Here is a 21503-nt window from a genome sequence, read left to right on the forward strand (position 1 = left end):
CAGAAGGCTTCATTTCCCACATGGCTATAAGGAAGCCCTGTGACCCCATCATTTTTACCAACACAATTCGACATCTCTTCTAGTCAAATTTGGTTAATGAAGCTGAAGAAGCATTTGTTGTTGAAGACATAGTGGACTTTCTCTTCTTACTCATTTCATTGTTTGTGTTACACTTGCAAATCTTCACATGAATAGACATGTAACTTGTTCCATAATTGCACTTGAGTACACTATGACAATAGTTGCATTTAGCCTTATTAGTCAAGTCACTATCTAATGTGAAATGATTCCAAACATCATATTTTTTTTACGCTCTACATTGTGAGATGGTACTCTAGAATCATTATGTAAGATGATAGTGTACTTTGTTGTCTTAGAATTCAGAAGATTATCATGATCAACCATTTTGTCTCATTGCTACGTACTCTAAAAGTTTCAGACTATACCTGAAATGAAAATTTATATGAGAAGTAGTTTGGATTCAGAAGTTCAAACACATACCATTAAAAGTGGGGTGTTAAAAAAATTTTCGTTCACTACATACCTATAAATAAATGTTTGAAATCACTATAAGACTCTTAAGCATGTCAAGTACAACACATTTGCTAGAACAACTTCAAAACCTATTAGGCAAGTAGAAACGCTTCAAGATTTTCTCTAAAATTATCAAAATAAAACATGACATCATATATAAAGGGACTTAATTACATGCTTAGAATTGATAACTAAAAAGAAAATAGTTAAGGAACATGTTTGAACAAATTTGAAGGATGATCGCATAGAATACTTCATTTGGATAAACCCAAGATGCTATAAGTGAAATAGTAGGGGGAAAATATTTATAATTTAATAAATCCTAAAATTCATTCTTGAACCCAACCGTTAAAAAATTGAAGTAGTTGGTCCAACTTTTTAATGCTAGCAGAAGATTGAGATGAAGAAGGAACAAAATACAAAATTAAAAAAATCCATTAACATACCAAATTGCACTACACTACAATAAATGAGCTAAACAGTGGAGGTTATTTTTACGTTTAGTGGAGGTTTTTACCCTCCGCAAAATAAATCGCAGAGGTTTCTAAAAACTTCCGCAGTTACATTCGCCGCAAGCAATTAGCAGCGTTTTTAAGAAACCTCTGGTATTGTGAGTGTTTAGCAGCGTTTTTTTTAAAGGAGGTTTTAAACCTACACTAATAGTGGAGGTTTTTTAAAGGAGGTTTTAAAGCTATGGTAATTTTTTAAAGGAGGTTTTAAACCTACACTAATAGTGGAGGTTTTTTAAAGGAGGTTTTAAAGTTATGCTAGCTGTAGCAGTTTTTTAAAGGAGAATTTTTTTACTAGAGGCTTTAAAGTGGAATAACAGTAAAGATTATTTAGTGGAAGTTTTAAAGTAAATTAACTATTATAATCATTAATCAATATATTTTTGTAGAGTTTCTAATCCTCCCTATTTTCCTGTGTATAATAATTTATACTCATTTTAATTGCATAATCTACATGTATTACAATTTCCCATTTTCACTTTTGATATTTATAAGAAACTTAATGAAAAAAAAAATACACATAAAATGGATGAAGAAATTCCATTACTAATAACCAAAAACACAACATATAGTTCAAAGATTTATATTACTGAATGTCCTATTTTTCATAATTCTTCCTAAATAAAATGGACAACTATAAGGTATACAAGTAATTCTTCAGGAAATGATGATTTGGGCCCTGAAATGGTACCAAGAGCTTGAAGCAACCCCATCACATCCTCAGTATCATTTAAGTAGTACTTAGCTTTACTTGGTTTCTGACCAACAGTGCATGAAAAGATTTCTGGTGCAGGAGAAGAGGTTCCACCGTAAGCTTTGGTTAGTAAGCTCTCAAACATATCCTCGTCAGATCTATCATCCCCTATGCACAGTACAAAATATGGGGATTTCCCTTTCTTGGTCATCTGGGACAGGATGTCCTCTACAATTAGCCCTTTAGTAATCCCCTACAATGTTGATTAACCAATATTAAAACACATGAGAATAGTCATATGTTGAGAAATGAAGAGATAGATATGTACCTGTGACTTGACTTCAATAATATGTTTTCCCTTCTTTACAACAAAGGGTTCATTTGCAAAAAAAATTTCAAGATAATCCAATAGCGCCTTGGCTTGCCAAGATCCAAAATCAGGATCAGCATTATAGTAGTGCCATACCAAGGCACTCTCGTTGGTCTCTATATAAGAGCCATCTGTTGCCTCAGTATACATTCTCATCACAGGTTCAACAATTTCTTTCCCAGAAAAATTGGTACTTATATGATTTTTTTCCCAAGTTGACTGTGGACTCCAATACCCTCTGTCACATAGAAGGTTATTATTATATGACAAATGATCTTAAGTACATAATAAGAGTAACATACGCAGAGAAGAAGCAAAACTTTCATCAATGTTCCCATATCTACATGCCAAGGTCCCATGACCCCAGCTAAATTCCTCATTCCCGAAGCAGAACGCATATTTAGTTCATTGTGCCTAAGAGGACTTCCAGAGCCAACTGGAGAAGTGGATAAAACAAATATTGCTGTGAAAATTTCACTGTAACCTTCGATTAGCATTGTCTACATTTTAATTTAGGCTTAGCAATGAAATTTCAAGTTAAAATTTGATGAAGGATTCACTGATTTTAGCTCGTGTAATGGAATGACTACCTGATGCATAAACCAAAGCATTCATTAACTGCCATCTGCACAAACCAAAGCATTCATTAAAATGCACAGCATTAGTACCAAACTAAGTACGTTGGGTTTACACATATACAATAACCTCCCTGTATCCAATATCCTCTAAACAAAACTGATCGCTTCCATCAAAATGCACATATTAACATTAGTACCAAACTAAACATCTCCAATCAAATAAATTCAAAGTGCCCGCTTGCAACAAGGAACAAAATGCCCCAATAATCAAAACGGAACCTCAATCTTCTCACACATGCCTCTAGCAACAAACAAGATTAAAGAATGAACATGTCCCTGTTATTTTAACTAACCATGTGTTTTGGTGAGTTGGGTGAAACACACCAGCACGATTCCAGAAAAGTAAGAATTCAAAGCACTAGCTCCTCTTTGTTTTCTATTTACTAGTTACTTTGTCAATGTTCACTTGATCCTATATGAGCAAGGTTGCTTGCTATAAGAAAAACCCGGCTTAAGTAATTTTTTAATTAATACGACCACTTATCCAACAATATGTTTAATGTTTTCACTCCACACAAAATACAGAACATTAGTTACTTCAAAGCTAAAACATGTATATATGCTAAACCTCCATCCTTTAAATCAAGAAATCCTTGCAATTAACACTAATATTTATGCATTAAACTATCCTCCCAAAATACTTCTCATTGACAAAGCCGAATCACAAACATGACTGCATTAATATTTTCTATTCCCACAAGCCAAACAGAGTTTCAGTTCCCAAGAGCTGGAACTGAAATCTATCAAATCAACATCTCAGGGCACATTACCAAAGTACAAGTAAATTTGCGGGTAAAAGCATGTAGGCATACCAAATGAAACCTAGAATTAGATGGATGCAAGGGCCAAAATTATGTCTAGTAAGAAAACCAAAAACTCTCAAATAGACCAAAAATATAGCAAGTCCTAATCTGATACCGCAACAGAGTTAGAAGTCAACAATAGAAAGCATTGCAGAATGAAACCTTGGGAAGCAGGATCCTTTTTTCAAGTCAAGAATATCATTGTTGTATTCATCATAAAGAGATACAGCTGCAACAATGTACCCAAGGCCAAACAAGAAAGAAGACTCCTGCATTTCAAAGAACAAAATAAACAAATAATGCCCAAGAGAAAACCATGCAGCATCAATAAACCACAAACTGTCATTTCACATCCCAGAATCATACATTTTTGAGTTCTAACTCAGATTCATCAAATTGTGCATAATCACAAGAACACAAGAAAAACAAAGAGAAGAATGAGAATACCAATCACATTCATTATTTCCAACGCATCAAAGAGAAGAATGAGAAAGAGAGAAAGTTAGTTAGAAAATTGAGAATGAAAAAGAAAAACGTACGTATAGGAGGTGGTTGTGGGAGATGCCAAGGGCGCGGAGCAAACCGATGCTGTTATTCTCGGAAGAGGGGAAGCCATTGCCGATGACGACGGAGAAACGCAAGAACGCACGGGTTTAGGGTTTTCTCATTTCTTTGAAAAAGGGGATTCTGATTTTTCTTCACTCTTCAGACAAATAGGAGGCGCGCGGGTAGATTTAGCGGAAAAAAAAATTATTTTAGAAAAAAATTAGAATTTAAGAGGGAAAATATAATTTAATTAAAAGAGGTTATAAACTTCCGTAAATAAAATAAAAAATATTGTAGTGTTTTCACCTAATTTAATAACTTCAAGAGGTTTTTAAAACCTCCGCAAAATAACCTCCACTATTTATAATTTAATAAATCCTAAAATTCATTCTTGAACCCAACCGTTAAAAAATTGAAGTAGTTGGTCCAACTTTTTAATGCTAGCAGAAGATTGAGATGAAGAAGGAACAAAATACAAAATTAAAAAAATCCATTAACATACCAAATTGCACTAGTTTATGTTGAGGATTGCTGGTTACAATTTAAATAAAGGTATATAATTGATCAAAATTCAAAATAGAAAAAAGATAGAGTAATTTACTATGCTAAAAATGATAAAGTCCACCAAGTTAAAATGTAAGGACTTTATTCACACACGCACAAAAAATTTACTATCATTTGCACATCAATTTTGTGATGTATGACTGCTACACTATCATTTGCACTCTTGTATAAGGCTATATGGTAATACCAAGCAGAAAGTTAACTCCAAATGTAAAGTTAGACAACCTCAATGCATTATAAGTAGCAATCATCACATAGATGAATTATATCACAAAATATCACTTGAGGTTACAAAATTCCTAGACTGGCCATCTAGAAATTCAAATGTAGACAAAATCTCCCCAAACTTCCTTTTTGCTTCCTATAGTAGTTTTTTATAAGTAAAAAAAAAGTAATCTAATAAGATGAATGCCTGTTTCATGCTGAAAATAAAAAAGGCAGTAAAAAACTCAAATAACTTTCTTTTATCTCAATATAAATTAAGGAAAGAAAATAAACCGTGCAAAAAGATTACAATTCATAAGCTTAGATAATAATTTCACCTAATTGGTAACAAAAATTTGCTATATAGTTTAATATCTTGTCATTAGAGACTTATTTTCACAATCTTTGATACCACCCTAGTTAGCAAAATATCAAGCAACTATGATGCTTTGACACTCCTACTTGAAAACCATTCCACCCAACCAGACTCTATATTAGAAATAATAAGTGAATATAATCATTAACAAATCATCAATTGCTCCAAAAACATCACAAATTAGAAAAATGAAATACAATCTAGGGATTTAAAAATCAAAGAAAACTCAATATAAAACTTAACTATGACATTGACAATTCATACTAGGGAATGCAAATGCAATTTCATTTCCTTGCACCTCACAATTTAAAATTTTCAATTTCTAATTTACAGTTCATACGAGAGCAGAACCAAAGAAAGAGAGAAAATCAGAGAGTCGAAGGATTTAGTTTTTTTTAAACTATTTTTAAAATATAAATAACCAGTTATATCTAAGAAGTTAACCGTAACTAATTAGTTAAAAGAAATAATAATTGGATTTATTTTAAAAACATAAAATAGTTAAAATTTTATAATTACTTTTAATTAACCAGTTATTTTATAATTAGTTAATGATGGTTACCTTTAAAACATTAAAAACCAATTAAAATAAGAAGCCTTACTACTCTTTAAGCACGTTGATAATTAATGTATTTAACTCATTAATTGACTACATAACTTCTTTATTAATTATTTATATGTGATAATTTATAATTAAGCATATTTTAATATTGAGTAATGTAAGATTCTGTTTTTCAAAAATAAAAATAAAATAAGTATTTTTAACAATATTTATATGGTGGACTTAACTAATTTACTAATAAAACTTAATATAATTGGTGGATGTTTTTATTAAATAAAATAAAGATAAACCATGGGTGTGTTGGAAGCCTTGGGTTTGCGCTCTTTAGCCCAACCTGGAGTCTTATTAATAAGAGAGAGGAGGAAAGGTTAGGTAATACACATCAATTTTTCTGAAAATCTAAGAGTTTCTGTAAAGGAAACCCTTATGAGTTACATCATACTTTTGCAATAAATTATCAAATAATTTATTACAAAAATGTGATTCTCCGTCACTTATGATTTCTTGGGGTGTCCTAAATTGGGAAAAAAATATTTTTCTTTAAAAATTTCACCACACCCTAAGCATCATTAGTAGGTAAAGTCATAGGCTCCACCCATTTAGAAACATAATCCACAACAACCAAAATATATTCATTTTTAAAGGATACATGAAAATGACCCATGAAATCTATTCCCCATTCATCAAATAATTCAACCACAAGCATATTATTTAGAGACATCTCTTGACACCTAGAAAAGGTGCTAGAGTGTTGAAACATATCATAAGTCCCCTGATATGCATTTGGCAGGTATATCAATTGTCGTACATATTAAACTGGACAGAAGTCTAAGTTATTGAATCTACAAGGACTTGAGCTATATATAATTGTTTAATGTAATTTTGATACTAAATAGATGATTAAAGAAATTTAAAATTATTTAACATGAAATATAAGAAGTTTATAAAATTATGGAATTACAAAGCATATAACAAAGTAATGAAGAATTTAAATTTATATAATAATAATAAGAAGAAGAAGAAAGGTCAAATATTGATTTCACGAACCTTCCTCATATAAATCCTCCCAATTTTTCATTCAACATTAGAAATTATACAGTTAATTCAATAATCCTTGAATAAATTAAACCCTAATTCCTTAGCAAGAAACTCTAGGATGTTTAAGAAAAATCCAAATTCCTTGATAATTTTTGTTTAGCAACATGTGTTAGGGTTAGGGACCTAAAAATTGACTAATAAGGCTTACCCCCTATTTCTAGGAAATAAGTATCATCAACATTTTACCTAAATCATAATTCTAAAGAGGTTTTCCAACCTTATATAAAATTATAAAACCATGCATTGAGCAAAATAAGCATTAAGTATAAAGTAAAAGTGATTAACTAAATAAAAATAATGTATTGAATGAGAATGATAAAGATTACATAAGTACAATAGTTACATCAATCTCCAATAGTAGAGGACTTAACCACTCATAACTAAGGATTACACAAGAGAATATGGATCTTTAATCGAATCTTGATTGCAAGAAAACTCTCACAAGAACTTTCTCTAATCTCTCTAAAATTGTGCTCGGAAAAATATTTGATTGATTGATTTTGAGGTATCTTAAAGACCCTATTTTTATAATATTTTTTAATAGACTTTTAGGTCAAATATACTTGCTAAGAACACCCATGTGGCTCGCCCTAAGCAAGCTTGTGTGTGCTTCTAATGATGTTTTTCTATTTTGTTTTAGCTTAGAATGAGCTTAATGGTAGCTTCGAGTGAAGTGCTAGCTCAAAGTGAGATCAATGGTAGCTTCGAGCGAGCGCTCTCACTTAGAGTAAAAATAGTGGTAGCTCGAAGCGAATTTCACTCACTCAAAGCACCCAAATAGTTCTTTTTGAGCTATAATTTGGTTGTTTTGAGCGAATTTCACTAACTTAGAGTGGTCTTCTATGTAGCTTGGAGTCATGATTTCTCTTTGAGACTTGTAATTTCAAAAGTATTTTCTCCCTGTGTTATATCTCAACAAAGAAAAATATTAAAAATATCTAATATTTAAACAATTAAATCTTAAAATAAAATTAATTCTTGACTAAGTATTTTGTGACCAAAATTAACTTTGAGGATTCGAGTTTTAGCCTCTTATAGAACCTCAATAATGAATGCAATAAAAAGAGAAAAATATATGGGAAACTAAATCTAAAAACTAGATGATTACAATGTGGTCTTGATATCCCTATTTATAGCCAAATTTATAGTAGACTTTTAAGCACGGTCGTCCATCTTAGAAAGCATGGTTGTGTTCATGGCATGCTTCAATGCAAGGTAGAGGGAACACTAGCATGCTTATTCAACAAGAAAGGTATGCTTCGTCAGCCAAACACGATTGTACATGTCAGTAAGTACGGTTGTGCTTCACAACACAACTATGTTTCTCTGTTTGCAAGGGCGTGCTTTGTTGGTTATTATAAAGTAGAAGCATATTTGTGTGTGTCAATAAGCATGGTCATGCTTCTTAACACTGGCGTGCTTCTTGGTGTGAATTTTTTTGGAGCATAGTTGTGCATTAGACAAGCATAGTCGTGCATGGATGTAACAATCAAATTACTCCTTAAATGCATCAATTTCACACATTTGAATTTTTTTTCTATGTACTTAACAAAAAAAAGTGAAGTATTACAAAAGAATTAACAATTGATTGGGGGAATTAAGATGATAAGTATTGAGAGCGTTAGAGGGATTGTTGAACCCTAAACTGTGATTCTACGAAGTGTAGAATTCATGATCAGGTCGGGTGTGTAGGTTCGTGGTACCAAGCGTGAAGTGGGAAAAAAGACTTTATTCTCTTTGTGTTTGGGTTTAACCTTAAGGTAATGTTGTAGAGGATGTATTTCTAGTCCTTTAAACCCCAAATTTATAGGATAGGATGAAAATTGGATAATATAATTAGAGATTGAGCAATTGGAGTATTAATTGAGTAATTAAAGATGCAAGAAATTGGTATTAGGTTTTAATTTATGATTTAAACAATTAAAATGAATTGGTAATTAAATTGATTGAATAATTAAGATAAGGATGAGTGAGAACCCTTAGAATAGGCTTGAAGGATAATATACAATTTAAGGCGAAGCAAGATTATAAGTGATACTTGAAGGATTTGCAATGGTCATCTTCAAAAATTACCAATATTATATATATATATGTGTGTGTGTGCATGCATGTGTCTGTGTGTGTGAAGATTAGATTAAAAAATTATTACTTTGATTTGAAAACATTCAATCTCTCTATAGTAATCTCTTAGTACTTATTTGTTGTATCATGTCTTTTGATAAAGATGAAACTTTGTTAGTTTTTTTTTTCAATAGCTTAAACTATGTGTTTTAGTTAATTTGAAGCCTAAAAAGTCGCTATGTTTAAAGACTACTTGGTGTATTTAAAGTTTGGAGAGGCTTTGTGTTGAAATAATACTTGATATTTTGCTAAAAGAGACAAATTAAAGAACACTTAGATTGAGGCAAAAGTAACTTATGAAATAATACTTTTGTATCTTTGTTAAAGATAGTGAAATCAAATCATGTTGATCAAAATTGGACGTAGACTCAACGGTAGAGATGAATCAGTGTAAAACATATATGTTCTTTGTTTCACATACCTCTTTTAGCTTATCTGTGTTCCTTGCTATTTATTAAAAATGAAGTTTATTTTTGTTGAAATCCCCTTTTTGTGTTTGTTTTAACTCTACTGCATGGTCAATATATTGTCAAACCCAAACTTCAATTTTAGAAAAGGGAGTGTGGGATTATGGTTTTAGTTTAGCCTATCCCCAATGCCAACCTCTACATTATTAATTTTCAAACCTAAAATTCAATTTTAGAAAAGGAATTGTCAAATTGCGATTTTGGTTCACTTGTACCAAACTTTGATGTAATGATGGTGAAATCCAAAGTTTACATGAACCCTAAATCCTAAAAATGGGAAAGGAATATAACAATACAGTGCTTTAGAAATCCATATGAAATATTAATGTATCAAAAAATCCAAACTACTAAATAACATATATATGATAACTTCAAAACAATCACAACCATCCATTTTTAAGTTACTCGTCTAACATTGTCATATAAGTTTCCCATTGTGGAAAACTTGTTTTAGTTTTGAATGCTAGACCTCATCATTTATTGTATATGCAAGCTCATAACTAAATTAATTTGCCAATATGTTCATTTAAAAAAGTTAATATATATATATATATTTTGGCATATAACTAATTATGATGACTAACAAACAATTCAAGATCAAAATATTAGTTACATAATTTACAAAAAAACTAGAAGTAAGCTACTTTTTATCTAGCATTTAAAATTGATACAGTTACTTCATTGATTGAATAAGATGTGTGTTTATTAGAAGATGATTCTCCTTCATCTGAGACCCTTCTAATCAAGAAACCAGGTTCCTTAGGTGAAGGCAAAACATTTTCACTAGTCAACATCACAACAACTGATGTCATATCCGGCCTATCATTTGGGTGATGTTGTAGACATAGAAGACTAATTTGAATGCATCGTACAACTTCAAACATATTGCAAGAGTTTTCCAAACAAGCATCAATTAATTTCTCTGGAGTGCCATTTTCCCATAATGTCCATGCCTACAATAATTTAATACATTGGTTATATATATATGCTTATTTATTATAGGAAAATCATGTTGTATTTTATGTTACTTACATGATCAATAAGATTATGGTTGTGATCAAGGTAGGTAAATGCTTTGTTTTTCTTTCCACTAATAATTTCTAGCAATAGTACTCCAAAGCTGAACACATCCGATTTTGTAGAAAATAATCCATCAATGGCATATTCAGGTGCCATGTAGCCACTAAAATGAACCACACAAAATTTAATTTTATATTCCATTAATCATTAATATTGTATAACTTTAGCATCAATATTTAAGATACTTACTGTGTCCCAACTATGACACTTGTACTTCCTTCAACTTGATCACTTCCACACATTCTAGCAAGACCAAAATCTGAAATTTTTGGATTCTTAAATATCCTAATTATCCTTGTACCACATAACCCTAAAACTACTCTCTCTCATCTTATTTTCTACAAAAGTGAGGTTGATAAAGTTACCAACATGTGTTAAGCATGTTATACAATTATGTTGGATGTTATTTGATTAATTTTCTAGCTTTGATTGGACCAATAAGATTTATGTAGTTTAAGTTGTTTTCTTTCATTTGGAATTATGAGATTGAATTATTGTAACTTTGTGATGAGACTTTAACTTACTTGTGAGATGGATGTATTTTAAGTTATTGATTATGTTGCATTTTTATTATTATTTTAACAAAATTAACGTTAAATACAAGTTCAAAATTAACATTGAATTTTTATTTTTAATATTTCAATGACATTAAATTTAAACTTAAAATTATTTGTAATATAATTTTTTTAATTTCTTAAAAAATTTATAAATATCCATGGATATTCGTGAGTATTCAAGAAATTCATGGATATTCGCTTAATAGATACCCACACGGATATGGGGTAGGTATGAGACCAATTTTCATCCAGCGGGACGAAGGCGGGTTTACTATTACTCGCTCCTATGGAGCATCATTGTCATCCCTAGTTTTGAGGCATGAGCTTTTGTGGATTTATTGAACACTCAAAATTTAATTATTATTTTTTTATTAATTGTGCATATATTTTATAAAGGTGACAAAATAATTCATTTGTATATCATTCATGTCATCCATTCATGAAAAAATGAATCAAATTCATTCAATTGTTTTCTAAAAATAAAATATATACTTGGATCTGATGGAATGACCGGAAGATGATCCATCCATTTAATTTTTAAATCTAGTAGATAATCTAATTATAACATATAGATCAAAATTAGTCTAACATGAATTTTTCATATTTTTTTAATTCATAAAAAGTTCTAGAATATTTATGACTTACTCAAAATCGTTTAAGTTTTAGTTATTTTATTATTATCTTAAAAATGAATAAACTAAACAATCATTTATTTAAAGTAAATTAGACATATAAAAGTTATAACAAAATTTTTTATTTTAAAAATACTTGAATGAATAAATGAGAGAGTATTTTGAAATAATTAATCGAAAGAAATGTTTAGTTTTTAAAATTATATTTGTGGACAGATATCGGATGTCTTTCTTATAAAAATAACTTTAACAGATGGATTAAATGAATTTTCTTCTATGAATTATGAACTAATTGAATTCTTTTATAAATTTTTAATTCATCTATTATAGTCTAAATAAAATTATCCAATCTATTCGTCGGTCAGAGGCTTAATATTTAGACATAAAATGGAATTGAAGCTTTCAATTTAAAATAGAAAAAATATGTATATATTCTTTTACTATATGTTTGGTTCGTAATAAATAACATTAGAACTTTAATTTTTATGGTGGTGCATCTCATCAGAAGCATTTTAAGTATAAATTTTAAAATAATCATTATAAAAATTAAGAAATTTGCCATACATGACACAGTTTATCATTATACGATGATTTTAAAAACTTACACACTGAATTTTTTTATACTATAATCAATTATAATAAAGTTATGGAAAAGAATCGTCTCCCATTCTATTGATCAATAGGTAATTATATACAAGTATACAGGTTAAATTATCTCTCTCATATCCTTGATATGATTTGGTATTATTCTGCAATAAAGGAGAATCAAAACGGACAAAATATACGCCAAATTAAATATTCTAATTGAGGAAATAATCTCAAGAATTATGCATGAGAGCATAACCCGTATAGCATATCCCATATTACCCCCCCTCAAGGTGGAGCGTGAGGATTACAAATGCTCAGCTTGTTAAGCAGAGTCTGAAATTGATGTCGTCCCAAGGCTTTTGTAAGAATGTCGGCAAGTTGCTCTTGTGTCGGAACATATGATGGTTGAATGGTGCCTTGGAGTATCTCATTACGAATGAAATGACAATCCACTTCAATATGCTTTGTCCGTTCGTGGAAAATTGGATTTTTCGCTATATGCAAAGCAGCCTGACTATCACAGTGGAGGTGCATAGGTCCTTTATGAGAAATGCCTAAATCAGCCAGTAAGCTCCGAAGCCACTTAAGTTCACAACAAGTAGTAGCCATAGAACGGTATTCTGCTTCAGCAGATGAACGAGAGAAAATATGTTGTTTCTTGGTTTTCCAAGATATAGGAGAGTGACCCAAGAACACAAACCACCCCGTAGTTGAACGCCGAGTTAATGGACATCCGGCCCAGTCGGAATCACACCATCCATGTAGTTGGAAATCAGATGTGCTTTTGAGGAGAATTCCTTGCCCAGGACTTCCTTTGAGGTATCTCACAATTCGAATGGCTGCATTCCAATGTTCTTCACGCGATTGTTGCATGAATTGCGACAAGGTATGGACACAGTAGGACAATTCCGGTCTGGTGAAACACAAGTATATGAGGCGCCCAACAAGGCGTCGATACCTGTCAGGTTGATCAATGTAGCGTCCAGTGGCGAGTCCAAGTTGATGATTCTGCTCAAGAGGTGTAGCCACGGGTTGTGCACCAAGTAGGCCTATTTCTTGAATGATGTCTAATGCATATTTACGCTGACATAAAAATATTCCACTTGAATTCCTTGCAACTTCTACTCCCAAAAAATATTTTAAATGTCCCAAGTCTTTCATGTGAAAGCACTTGCTAAGATATTCTTTAAAACGTTGAATTGCAGCGGAATCGTTCTCACATATGATCAAATCATCTACATATACCAGAACCATCATTTGCACTCCATGGACAAGAAGAGTAAAGAGTGAGTGGTCACAACCTGATTGACGGAATCCAAAGTTTATCAAAGCAGATGATAATTTGGCAAATCAACAACGAGGGGCTTGCTTCAAACCGTATAAAGACTTTTTCAATTTACAAACATGGTTCGGTTGAGAAACATGAAAGCCTGGAGGAAGCTTCATGTAGACATCTTCATGTAGATCACCATGAAGGAAAGCATTGTGTACGTCCATTTGATGCAATTCCTACTTCTTTGTCGCTGCAACAGCAAGAACAAGGCGAACCGTAACCATTTTGACAACAGGGGCAAATGTCTCAGTATAGTCAACCCCTTCTTTTTGATGATTCCCGAGAATAACCATCCTCGCCTTGTATCGCTCTATCGTGCCATCTGAATTATACTTGATCTTGTATACCCATTTACAACCAAGAGGTTTCTTCCCATACGGTAGAGTTTCTAGAGACCATGTTCCATTGGCTTCTAGTGCATGAAGTTCTTGCTGCATTGCAAGCCTCCATTTGGCATCTTGCACTGCTTCAGCATAATGAGTGGGTTCTCGGGCTAGAGTAATAGCAGCAACAAACCTGCAATGCTTTTCAGAGAAATTTTCACAACTTATATAGTGAGATATAGGATAGGGAGTACCTGAAGAATACTGTGAAGTGGATTGACTTGGAGATGGACTTAACTTCTTTATGGTGTGAGTTACATACTCACGAAGCTTCACGGAAGGCAATTTGGTACGATGACCTCTTCCTAGTTCCTCCAAACTACTTTGACGAACAAGCTCCAGTGAGTCAACATTAGGAGTTGGATTATTTCCTTCTTCTACGAGCTCATCACTTCTCTCACTATCTAAGGCAACAGTTCCCCCCCTCACTTCAGAACCTACAACTACCTCATTGAGTGTATTTTCTCCCATCCTTGTGTCATTATCCAAATCATTATCATCATCATTATCCAATGTATCGTTCATTAACGAAGAATCCATAGATAAATCATATTTGACCCCAACTGTAGGTGTGAAAGGAAACTCTGTTTCAAAGAACTCAACATCACAAGACACAAAATAGCATTGAGTATCTAAATCAAATAATTTCCAACCCTTCTTCCCATAGGGGTAACCCACAAAGATACACTTTCGACTTCGACTAGCAAACTTATCACCATGTCTATCCAAGTTGTGTGCGTAGCATAAACAACCAAAAACTTTTAAATGCTCATACATGGGGGCTTGACCATATAACATCTCATATGGTGTTTTTCCAGACAACACTGGAGTGGGAGTACGATTAATCAAGTATCCAGCTGTTAAGACACACTCACCCCAAAAAGAAATAGGGAGATTACCTTGAAATCGTAGAGCACGAGCAACATTAAGAATGTGTCTATGCTTTCTTTCTACTCTTCCGTTTTGTTGTGGGGTTCCTGGACAAGATGTTTGAAATACTATCCCGTGTTCATGAAAGTAGTTTCTCAAACATGTAAATTCAATACCATTATCGCTACGTAGCACTTTAATCTGTTTACCAAATTGTCTTTCTATTAATGCAAAGAAATTCTGCAATGTACGTGACACTTTCCTTTTATCAGAAATCAAATAAATCCAAATAGCACGAGAAAAATCATCCATTATTGTCAAAAAATATGAAGCACCACAAGAAGAGGGAGTTCTATAGGGCCCCCACAAATCACAGTGTATTAATTCAAAACTATCACTAGCATTATTTGTACTTAATGGAAAGACATCTCTAGTTTTCTTAGCCCGTAAACATACATCACATGGTTTGTTCTTTAAAATACCGTTATCACACCTCATGTTGGAAGCTAATTTAGTGACCTTGAAAGAAGGGTTCCCCATGCGTTGATGCTACAGATTAAGTTCGCAAGTTCCATTAGCTTTGTGTGCTTTCTCACTTCAGATTCCTTTAAAGAAGTAAAGTCCATCTCGTTGTTCACCCACTCCAATCAGCATCTTCAAAGTGCAATCCTGCATAACACATAAGTTGTTAGTGAAATAGACAACACAATTTGTTTCATTTGTCAATTGAGAAATAGACAACAGGTTGCAACTCAATGTTGGCACATAAAGCACATTTTCCACTTTCAATCCTCCATCAAGTGTCACTGTCCCTTCTTTGTTTGCCATCAGTTGTTTTCCATCTGGAAGTCTCACTAGACACCCAACTACGTCTCCTAGCCCACATAATAAACTCAAGTTTCCTGTCATGTGGCTAGAGGCACCTGTGTCTATGATCCACTCACTATGTTTATCTGTCATTTTGTCACTTGTGGTTCCTTTGTGATTGTTCAACAAATCCTTTAGAGTTTGCCATTGTTCAGAACTTAGTCCACTCAATGCATTTACGTTAGACCCATTGGTTTCTCCATTCACTTGGATTGCATTTGCTCGAAAACCTCCATTTCTTCCTCCAATCAAATTTCCTAAATTATCTTTTGCATGCAAGTCATATGGTGAAAGCATCTTTTCCACCAATTCGGTCTTCTTCTCCATCTCAACTTTATCCATGAGAAGAGTTTTATCACACGTTCTCACCGAGACTTTGTACGCTCTGATACCATAATAAAGTTATGGAAAAGAATCGTCTCTCATTCTATTGATCAATAGGTAATTATATACAAGTATACAGGCTAAATTATCTCTCTCATATCCTTGATATGATTTGGTATTATTCTACGATAAAGGAGAATCAAAACGGACAAAATATACGCCAAATTAAATATTCTAATTGAGGAAATAATCTCAAGAATTATGCATGAGAGCATAACCCGTATAGCATATCCCATATTAAATTATATTGTCACTTATGATAAGTTATTGATTTTGGTAATAATTATTTTAAAAATCATATATAAAATAATTTTAATTGATTAATATTTTAAATGGAGAAATGGAAAATGTATCAAATCATGAATATATATCTTATTACATTAAGTGGCACGATTTTACAAACGTGGATGTAGTATTCTATTTGATCGAGTTCACTTACTAAGGAGAGATCACACCTAAAGTCCTTAAATAAGCATAACAAGAAGAATTGATGAGGTTTATTATGAGCGTGTTTGGAAACGGATAATAACACGATTTTTTTACGTTAAATGAGAAGCAATCTGTTGTAGTTTCTGTGCTTTTTTAGACTTTGAACGTGGAGAGAGAGTTTCAAACAGGAATTATGTGGGAGATATTTATATACGAGGAGGGTTCAAATGATATCAGTCTAATTTTAATAAGTGTTACACCGCTTAATAACTTTATATTAAATATAAATTTTGTATATATATATATATATATATATATATATATATATGGACTATATGTGTGGATTTCTTTTTTTTTTTTACAATATGTGTGTAGATTTTTATTTTTATTTTTACAAGGAATGTGTGTAGATGTTTTAAGCTTTAGAATTAATCTGTGAAATATAAAGTATATTCTGGCTAAGAAATTTACCTTTATATTTTTTCTTGGTGTTGTAGAAACAGAATGCTGATAACATCACAAGAACCAGCGAAGCTATAATTGTAACCGGTAAGATTACCTTTTTCTGATTCCCATGTTTACCATCTGCAGACAAAGAAAACAAGCACAAGTGACTCCGCAATAAAGTTATGTTCAACAAATTAATATATCATTAGAAATTGGAGAATTGACCAAAATAGTTAAATCAGATTTTTTTTATTTAGTATAAGAGATTTCGATAATTATATTAGTGTATATAAATGGATAGAAGTCTTAGTTTGTAAAATTATATTAATTTATTAACTCACTTCTTTAAAATAGTATTAGAGTCTATTTCAGTAATTATTAATTATTGTTAATCTTACGAAATTACTTGTTATAAAATAGTTGAATCACCTGCTATAAGAAATGTACCTGTGATAGAAAATGTGTTAAAAATCTCATATCAATTAATTATTGATTATTGTTAATTTTATCAAATTACTTATTATAAGAAAGTCGAATCACTTACTATAAGGAGTGTACCATTGATAGGAAATGTATTATAGGTTTCATATCAATTAGTAGGATGATATATAAGTATAAATAAGTTATATATTTCACATCGACTGATCATATAATATATAAATAGATAATAACTATTATTTTACAAGTTGATATATAAATTGTACTACCCACATCGGGTGCCGAAGTCCAACTCGACACCATGTCACCCAATAACATCATCTAAACAGGCAAGCCCACGATCTATTGGGTCATAGTCAATCCAGGGCCATGATCAATCTTACTCTCGCCTAAGGGAAAAATCCTAATTCACACTAAGGTACGTGCATTATATATGCGAGACCCACTCACCTATAAAGAATAACTTAAGTATTGGAGTCTCTTTTGCAAGTATCATCCCATCTCGGAGTGATTAGCTTATGAAGAAAAGGAGGCTCAACAATCTCATCGATAGATCGCTCCCGTATCAATCTCAGGTTAGAACATAAATAAAGAATATTTTTACTTTATAAGTTAATTTTGTAAGATTAAAGTAGTATGGTAAGAAATGAGAAGGATATGATATAAACCTTACCCGTATCCGAAGTGGCAACTCGTACATATAAATCTTGCCCACTTTTTATATCTCGAAAATCAACAAGATCACCAAAGCGTGAGAGGAGGAGAAGGAGTTTTCATTTCGATGCAGTGTAGAGAATTTTCGAGATTCGAATGAATATGTGACGAGCACTGTTTGATTGAGGGTTGACTTTGTTTGGGGTCCATTGCGGCACTTGGTAAGGCGCGCACACATGTTATGAATTGTTTGTTAGAGGAAATGTACGCACAAATTACCGGAACTTTCCTTTAATTTTCAAGTCTTCCGTTGAAAATAGAGTGATGACAGTTGTGCAGAATGCAGATCACGACCCACATACACTAGCAAAATTTAAATATTATTGCGTTGAAATGTTAACAACGTTATCTCTTGAGTAAACATGATCAAGACCTTACTTAAGGATGGGAATTTAATAATGCTTGAACTTGAGCTAAGACTAAGGTAATAATAATATTGATATATATATATATAGAGATACAAAATCTAATAAATAATTAAGTGTAGAAGTTTATTTAACATTTTAAGAAATTATTTGGCATTTTTTTAGAGGTTTATTTACCACTTTCACGAAGTAAAATAACTCTTTACTCGAGTAATATTTGTCCCAGTTTTATTAAAATAAATTCTTTGAAAGGGGAAATTAAGTTAAAATAAGATACGCAATCTGGATCGAAAGTGCAATATTAAAAAAGTTGCTGATGATCTTATACGTTGAGTAATAGTTGCCCATGAATGGTACATGTGCAGTGCAATTTAAGTTTTAGATGACGTGATGAGTATCCATTGTTTATTTGCCTTGAAATTATCATCAATTTTTTAATGGTCGCCAATATTGAGTTAGGCTTTCACTATTTTTTATTATGGTCAACGAGTTAGACTTTTATCACATAATACAAGGGGTACGTATGCATGTTTGTTTAAGGTTTTTATAAACCAAGAGGAAAAGGAAAAGGGAAGATCCACGAAAGAAAAAAGAAAAGAAAAAAAAAATGATAAGTATTATTGTGAACCAATTTACAAACAAGGCTGGCTAAATAAGCTAAGAGACAATTTCTTAGTTTTTGTTCCGGTTCTTCTCTGTAATACAACTTTCCGAGTTATTTCTTTTGCTACTCATTACAATCTCTCGAGATTTTCTTACAAGTTTCAACCCTTTAACCTGACAATGAGACTAACCTCGGATTTTGCCTTTAATCACATCATTATCTCTCTCTAAAGATATATTTTATGAGAATTAGAGAGCTATGACATCTTTCAAAAGTTCAGTTTGTATTTGTTTTTTCAACTGAGTCACACTCATTAAGTATAACTTTACTTAATAGTATATTAAATCATATTTCTTATCCCATACCAAAATTTAAAAAAAAAAAAAAAAAAAAAAAAGAAGCAAATTTGCTATTCTATTTTGAATTTTATTTGATCCTTCATAACAAATACATACAAATATTATGGAAAATTATCTATTTATTTATCTACATATAATAAGAGGCATATCATATAAAAATTTCTCCCTATTATGATAAATGAAAGCTACAAATTTGGGTCATTCAACTATTTAAGAATAACAGATTAAAAGTTAGTTTATGGTCATGGATGACTTCCTATTTAAGTTATAAGTTTCTCCTTGTTAGTCTCATGAAACTTGGGGATGTCAATTCTCCTAAGCAATACTCTGAAATTTGATGAATTGATATTGCTCTTACCGGAGATCGGTCGTAGGGGACGATCTTCTGGGTAAGACTGGTGAGCCTCCTTCGTTGGGTACGCTTGCTGCTCCAAAGTGGTGGTGGTACCTGCAAAAGAGACTCCGATGCTAAAGTTAGTGTTTGTGGGTGTATGAGTCTCGTATAAGTAATGCACACACTTTAGTGTGAATTAGGGTTTATCTGAGACTTGGGCTTGAGATCGGTTGTGACCTGTCCAGATAATGGGCCTTTGTCTTGGCCAATGTTGTGTAGCGCATGTCCGATGTCAATTTGCGCTGTGGTGCCGAGCTCGAGCTCGGCTTCGCGGTACGGATAGTACACTAGCCCCCCGAGCTCCGAAGATCATGGGTCGAGGAGTTAATACCGAGTTTGGTAAAGGGTCATGACTCTTCACGTACGCTTCTCTAACATGATGCCATGTGTCATAAGCGTCACTTCGTTCCCCGAAACGCGTGGGCGGCGTGTTAATGGGAGGTGATGGTTATGTAATGATGGGCGCACTTCGTCATAATGGGCTCCATTAATGTATCGTCAGTTTTGTCTTCTCTCTCCACGTGTCACTTCTGTTTCAATTTTGAGAACCCTTTTTTCCCTCTCTCCTTCGCGCCTTCTCACATTCACTTTCCCCTTTTCTCTTCTTGGCTTTCTTTCTACGTTTCGTCTTTTTCTTCTTCTCTGCCTTCTTTCCGTCTCCGATTTACCTCACCGCCGGTGTTTTCGCGGTCGCAGTCGCCGTTCTCCCCCATTTTTCCTCGTTTATCAAAGGAGTACCAGGTACCTCCCTTTATTGCCGTCTCTGCCATTCCTTCTCTCTACTAGTCTTCTTCGTTTTTCCCTTTCTAAGTCCCTTTCACTGTTGATGGCTAGTGAGAGTAGTGTCGCACCTTCTGCACCGGCCAAAGGCAAAGGCAAGGCGCGCAGAAAGGCGGTGGCCGACGAGACGGCCGTCACCGAAAAGAAGAGGGGTAGGAATAACCCTAAAGATTCCCACCCCGCCATCACCATCCCGGGCTATGAGTGGGTCCGAGGGGACGTCAGAGATTTTCAAAGTGTTTTTAAATCGTTTATTGAGGACAATACGATGTGGAGATCGCATAAGATCTGCCAAGCGTCCATTTCCAAGCTCATCCGGGTTGAGCCTTGTCAACCCGGTGAGCGCGTATATATGGGGGGTATTCCCACTATTCCCTTTTTCTACATGTACCAGTGTTTCTTTAGGGATTTAGGCGTATGTCTGCCCTTCACACAGTTTGAGTGTGATTTTTTTGAATTATATCAACGCGGCTCCCTACCAGCTGCACCCCAATAGCTGGGGTTTTTTTAGAGCTTTTCAAGTCCTGTGCTTCGCCTTGGGGACAGGGTTGTCACTGCCCGTGTTTCTCCATTTTTACCAACTCAAGTTGAGTGACCCTCCCCTGAGGTGGGTGTCATTGAACGGGAGTAAGGCTGGCGGATTATTCTCGCTTTACTCCAAGTCGTATAAGGGCTTCAAACATGAGTTCTTCTAAGTTTTGCCTAAGGAGGCCGACCCTCTAGTCGACGAGGTCTTACACTTCGGTGGATTGCTGAGGTTCCCTCTTTTCTGGCAGCAGAATCCGATTAAGTT

General features: G+C 33.1%; 2 protein-coding genes across 4 annotated transcripts; both read right to left on the reverse strand.

Moving 5' to 3' along the window:
- Positions 1-1569: 1569 nt before the first annotated feature.
- On the reverse strand, positions 1570-4240 carry LOC145949187 (putative alpha,alpha-trehalose-phosphate synthase [UDP-forming] 10). Of its 3 annotated transcripts, XM_083062655.1 has the most exons (5): positions 4088-4240; positions 3711-3817; positions 2698-2732; positions 2066-2345; positions 1570-1990 (listed from the first exon to the last, which is right to left on the reverse strand). In XM_083062655.1, exons 3-5 carry the CDS (start codon positions 2730-2732, stop codon positions 1661-1663), a joined length of 645 nt encoding a protein of 214 aa, XP_082918781.1. In that variant the 5' UTR covers positions 3711-3817; positions 4088-4240; the 3' UTR covers positions 1570-1660. The 3 variants fall into 3 exon arrangements, with proteins under 3 accessions (XP_082918781.1, XP_082918782.1, XP_082918780.1); XM_083062656.1 differs by lacking the exon at positions 3711-3817 and having other exon boundaries at positions 4088-4237; XM_083062654.1 differs by lacking the exons at positions 3711-3817; positions 4088-4240 and having other exon boundaries at positions 2698-3704.
- On the reverse strand, positions 3674-10839 carry LOC145950354 (cysteine-rich receptor-like protein kinase 7). The gene is made up of 4 exons (XM_083061445.1): positions 10756-10839; positions 10519-10669; positions 10158-10439; positions 3674-3817 (listed from the first exon to the last, which is right to left on the reverse strand). Exons 1-4 carry the CDS (start codon positions 10806-10808, stop codon positions 3674-3676), a joined length of 630 nt encoding a protein of 209 aa, XP_082917571.1. The 5' UTR covers positions 10809-10839.
- Positions 10840-21503: the final 10664 nt, after the last annotated feature.

Source organism: Cajanus cajan, chromosome 8 (assembly GCF_000230855.2).
Source record: "Cajanus cajan strain Asha chromosome 8, NIPB_CcT2T_4, whole genome shotgun sequence".
NCBI lineage: Eukaryota > Viridiplantae > Streptophyta > Magnoliopsida > Fabales > Fabaceae > Cajanus > Cajanus cajan.

Coding starts and splice junctions, on each gene's coding strand:
- LOC145949187 (XM_083062654.1), bottom strand. CDS start 2,750: ATGCTTTGGTTTGTGCAGATGGCAGTTAATGAATGCTTTGGTTTATGC. Junction 2,346..2,697: donor TGCTTTGGTTTATGCATCAG/GTAGTCATTCCA, acceptor TCTATGTGACAG/AGGGTATTGGAGTCCACAGT. Junction 1,991..2,065: donor TTATTGAAGTCAAGTCACAG/GTACATATCTAT, acceptor TCAACATTGTAG/GGGATTACTAAAGGGCTAAT.
- LOC145950354 (XM_083061445.1), bottom strand. CDS start 10,808: ATGTGTGGAAGTGATCAAGTTGAAGGAAGTACAAGTGTCATAGTTGGG. Junction 10,670..10,755: donor AGTGTCATAGTTGGGACACA/GTAAGTATCTTA, acceptor GGTTCATTTTAG/TGGCTACATGGCACCTGAAT. Junction 10,440..10,518: donor ACCATAATCTTATTGATCAT/GTAAGTAACATA, acceptor AAATTATTGTAG/GCATGGACATTATGGGAAAA.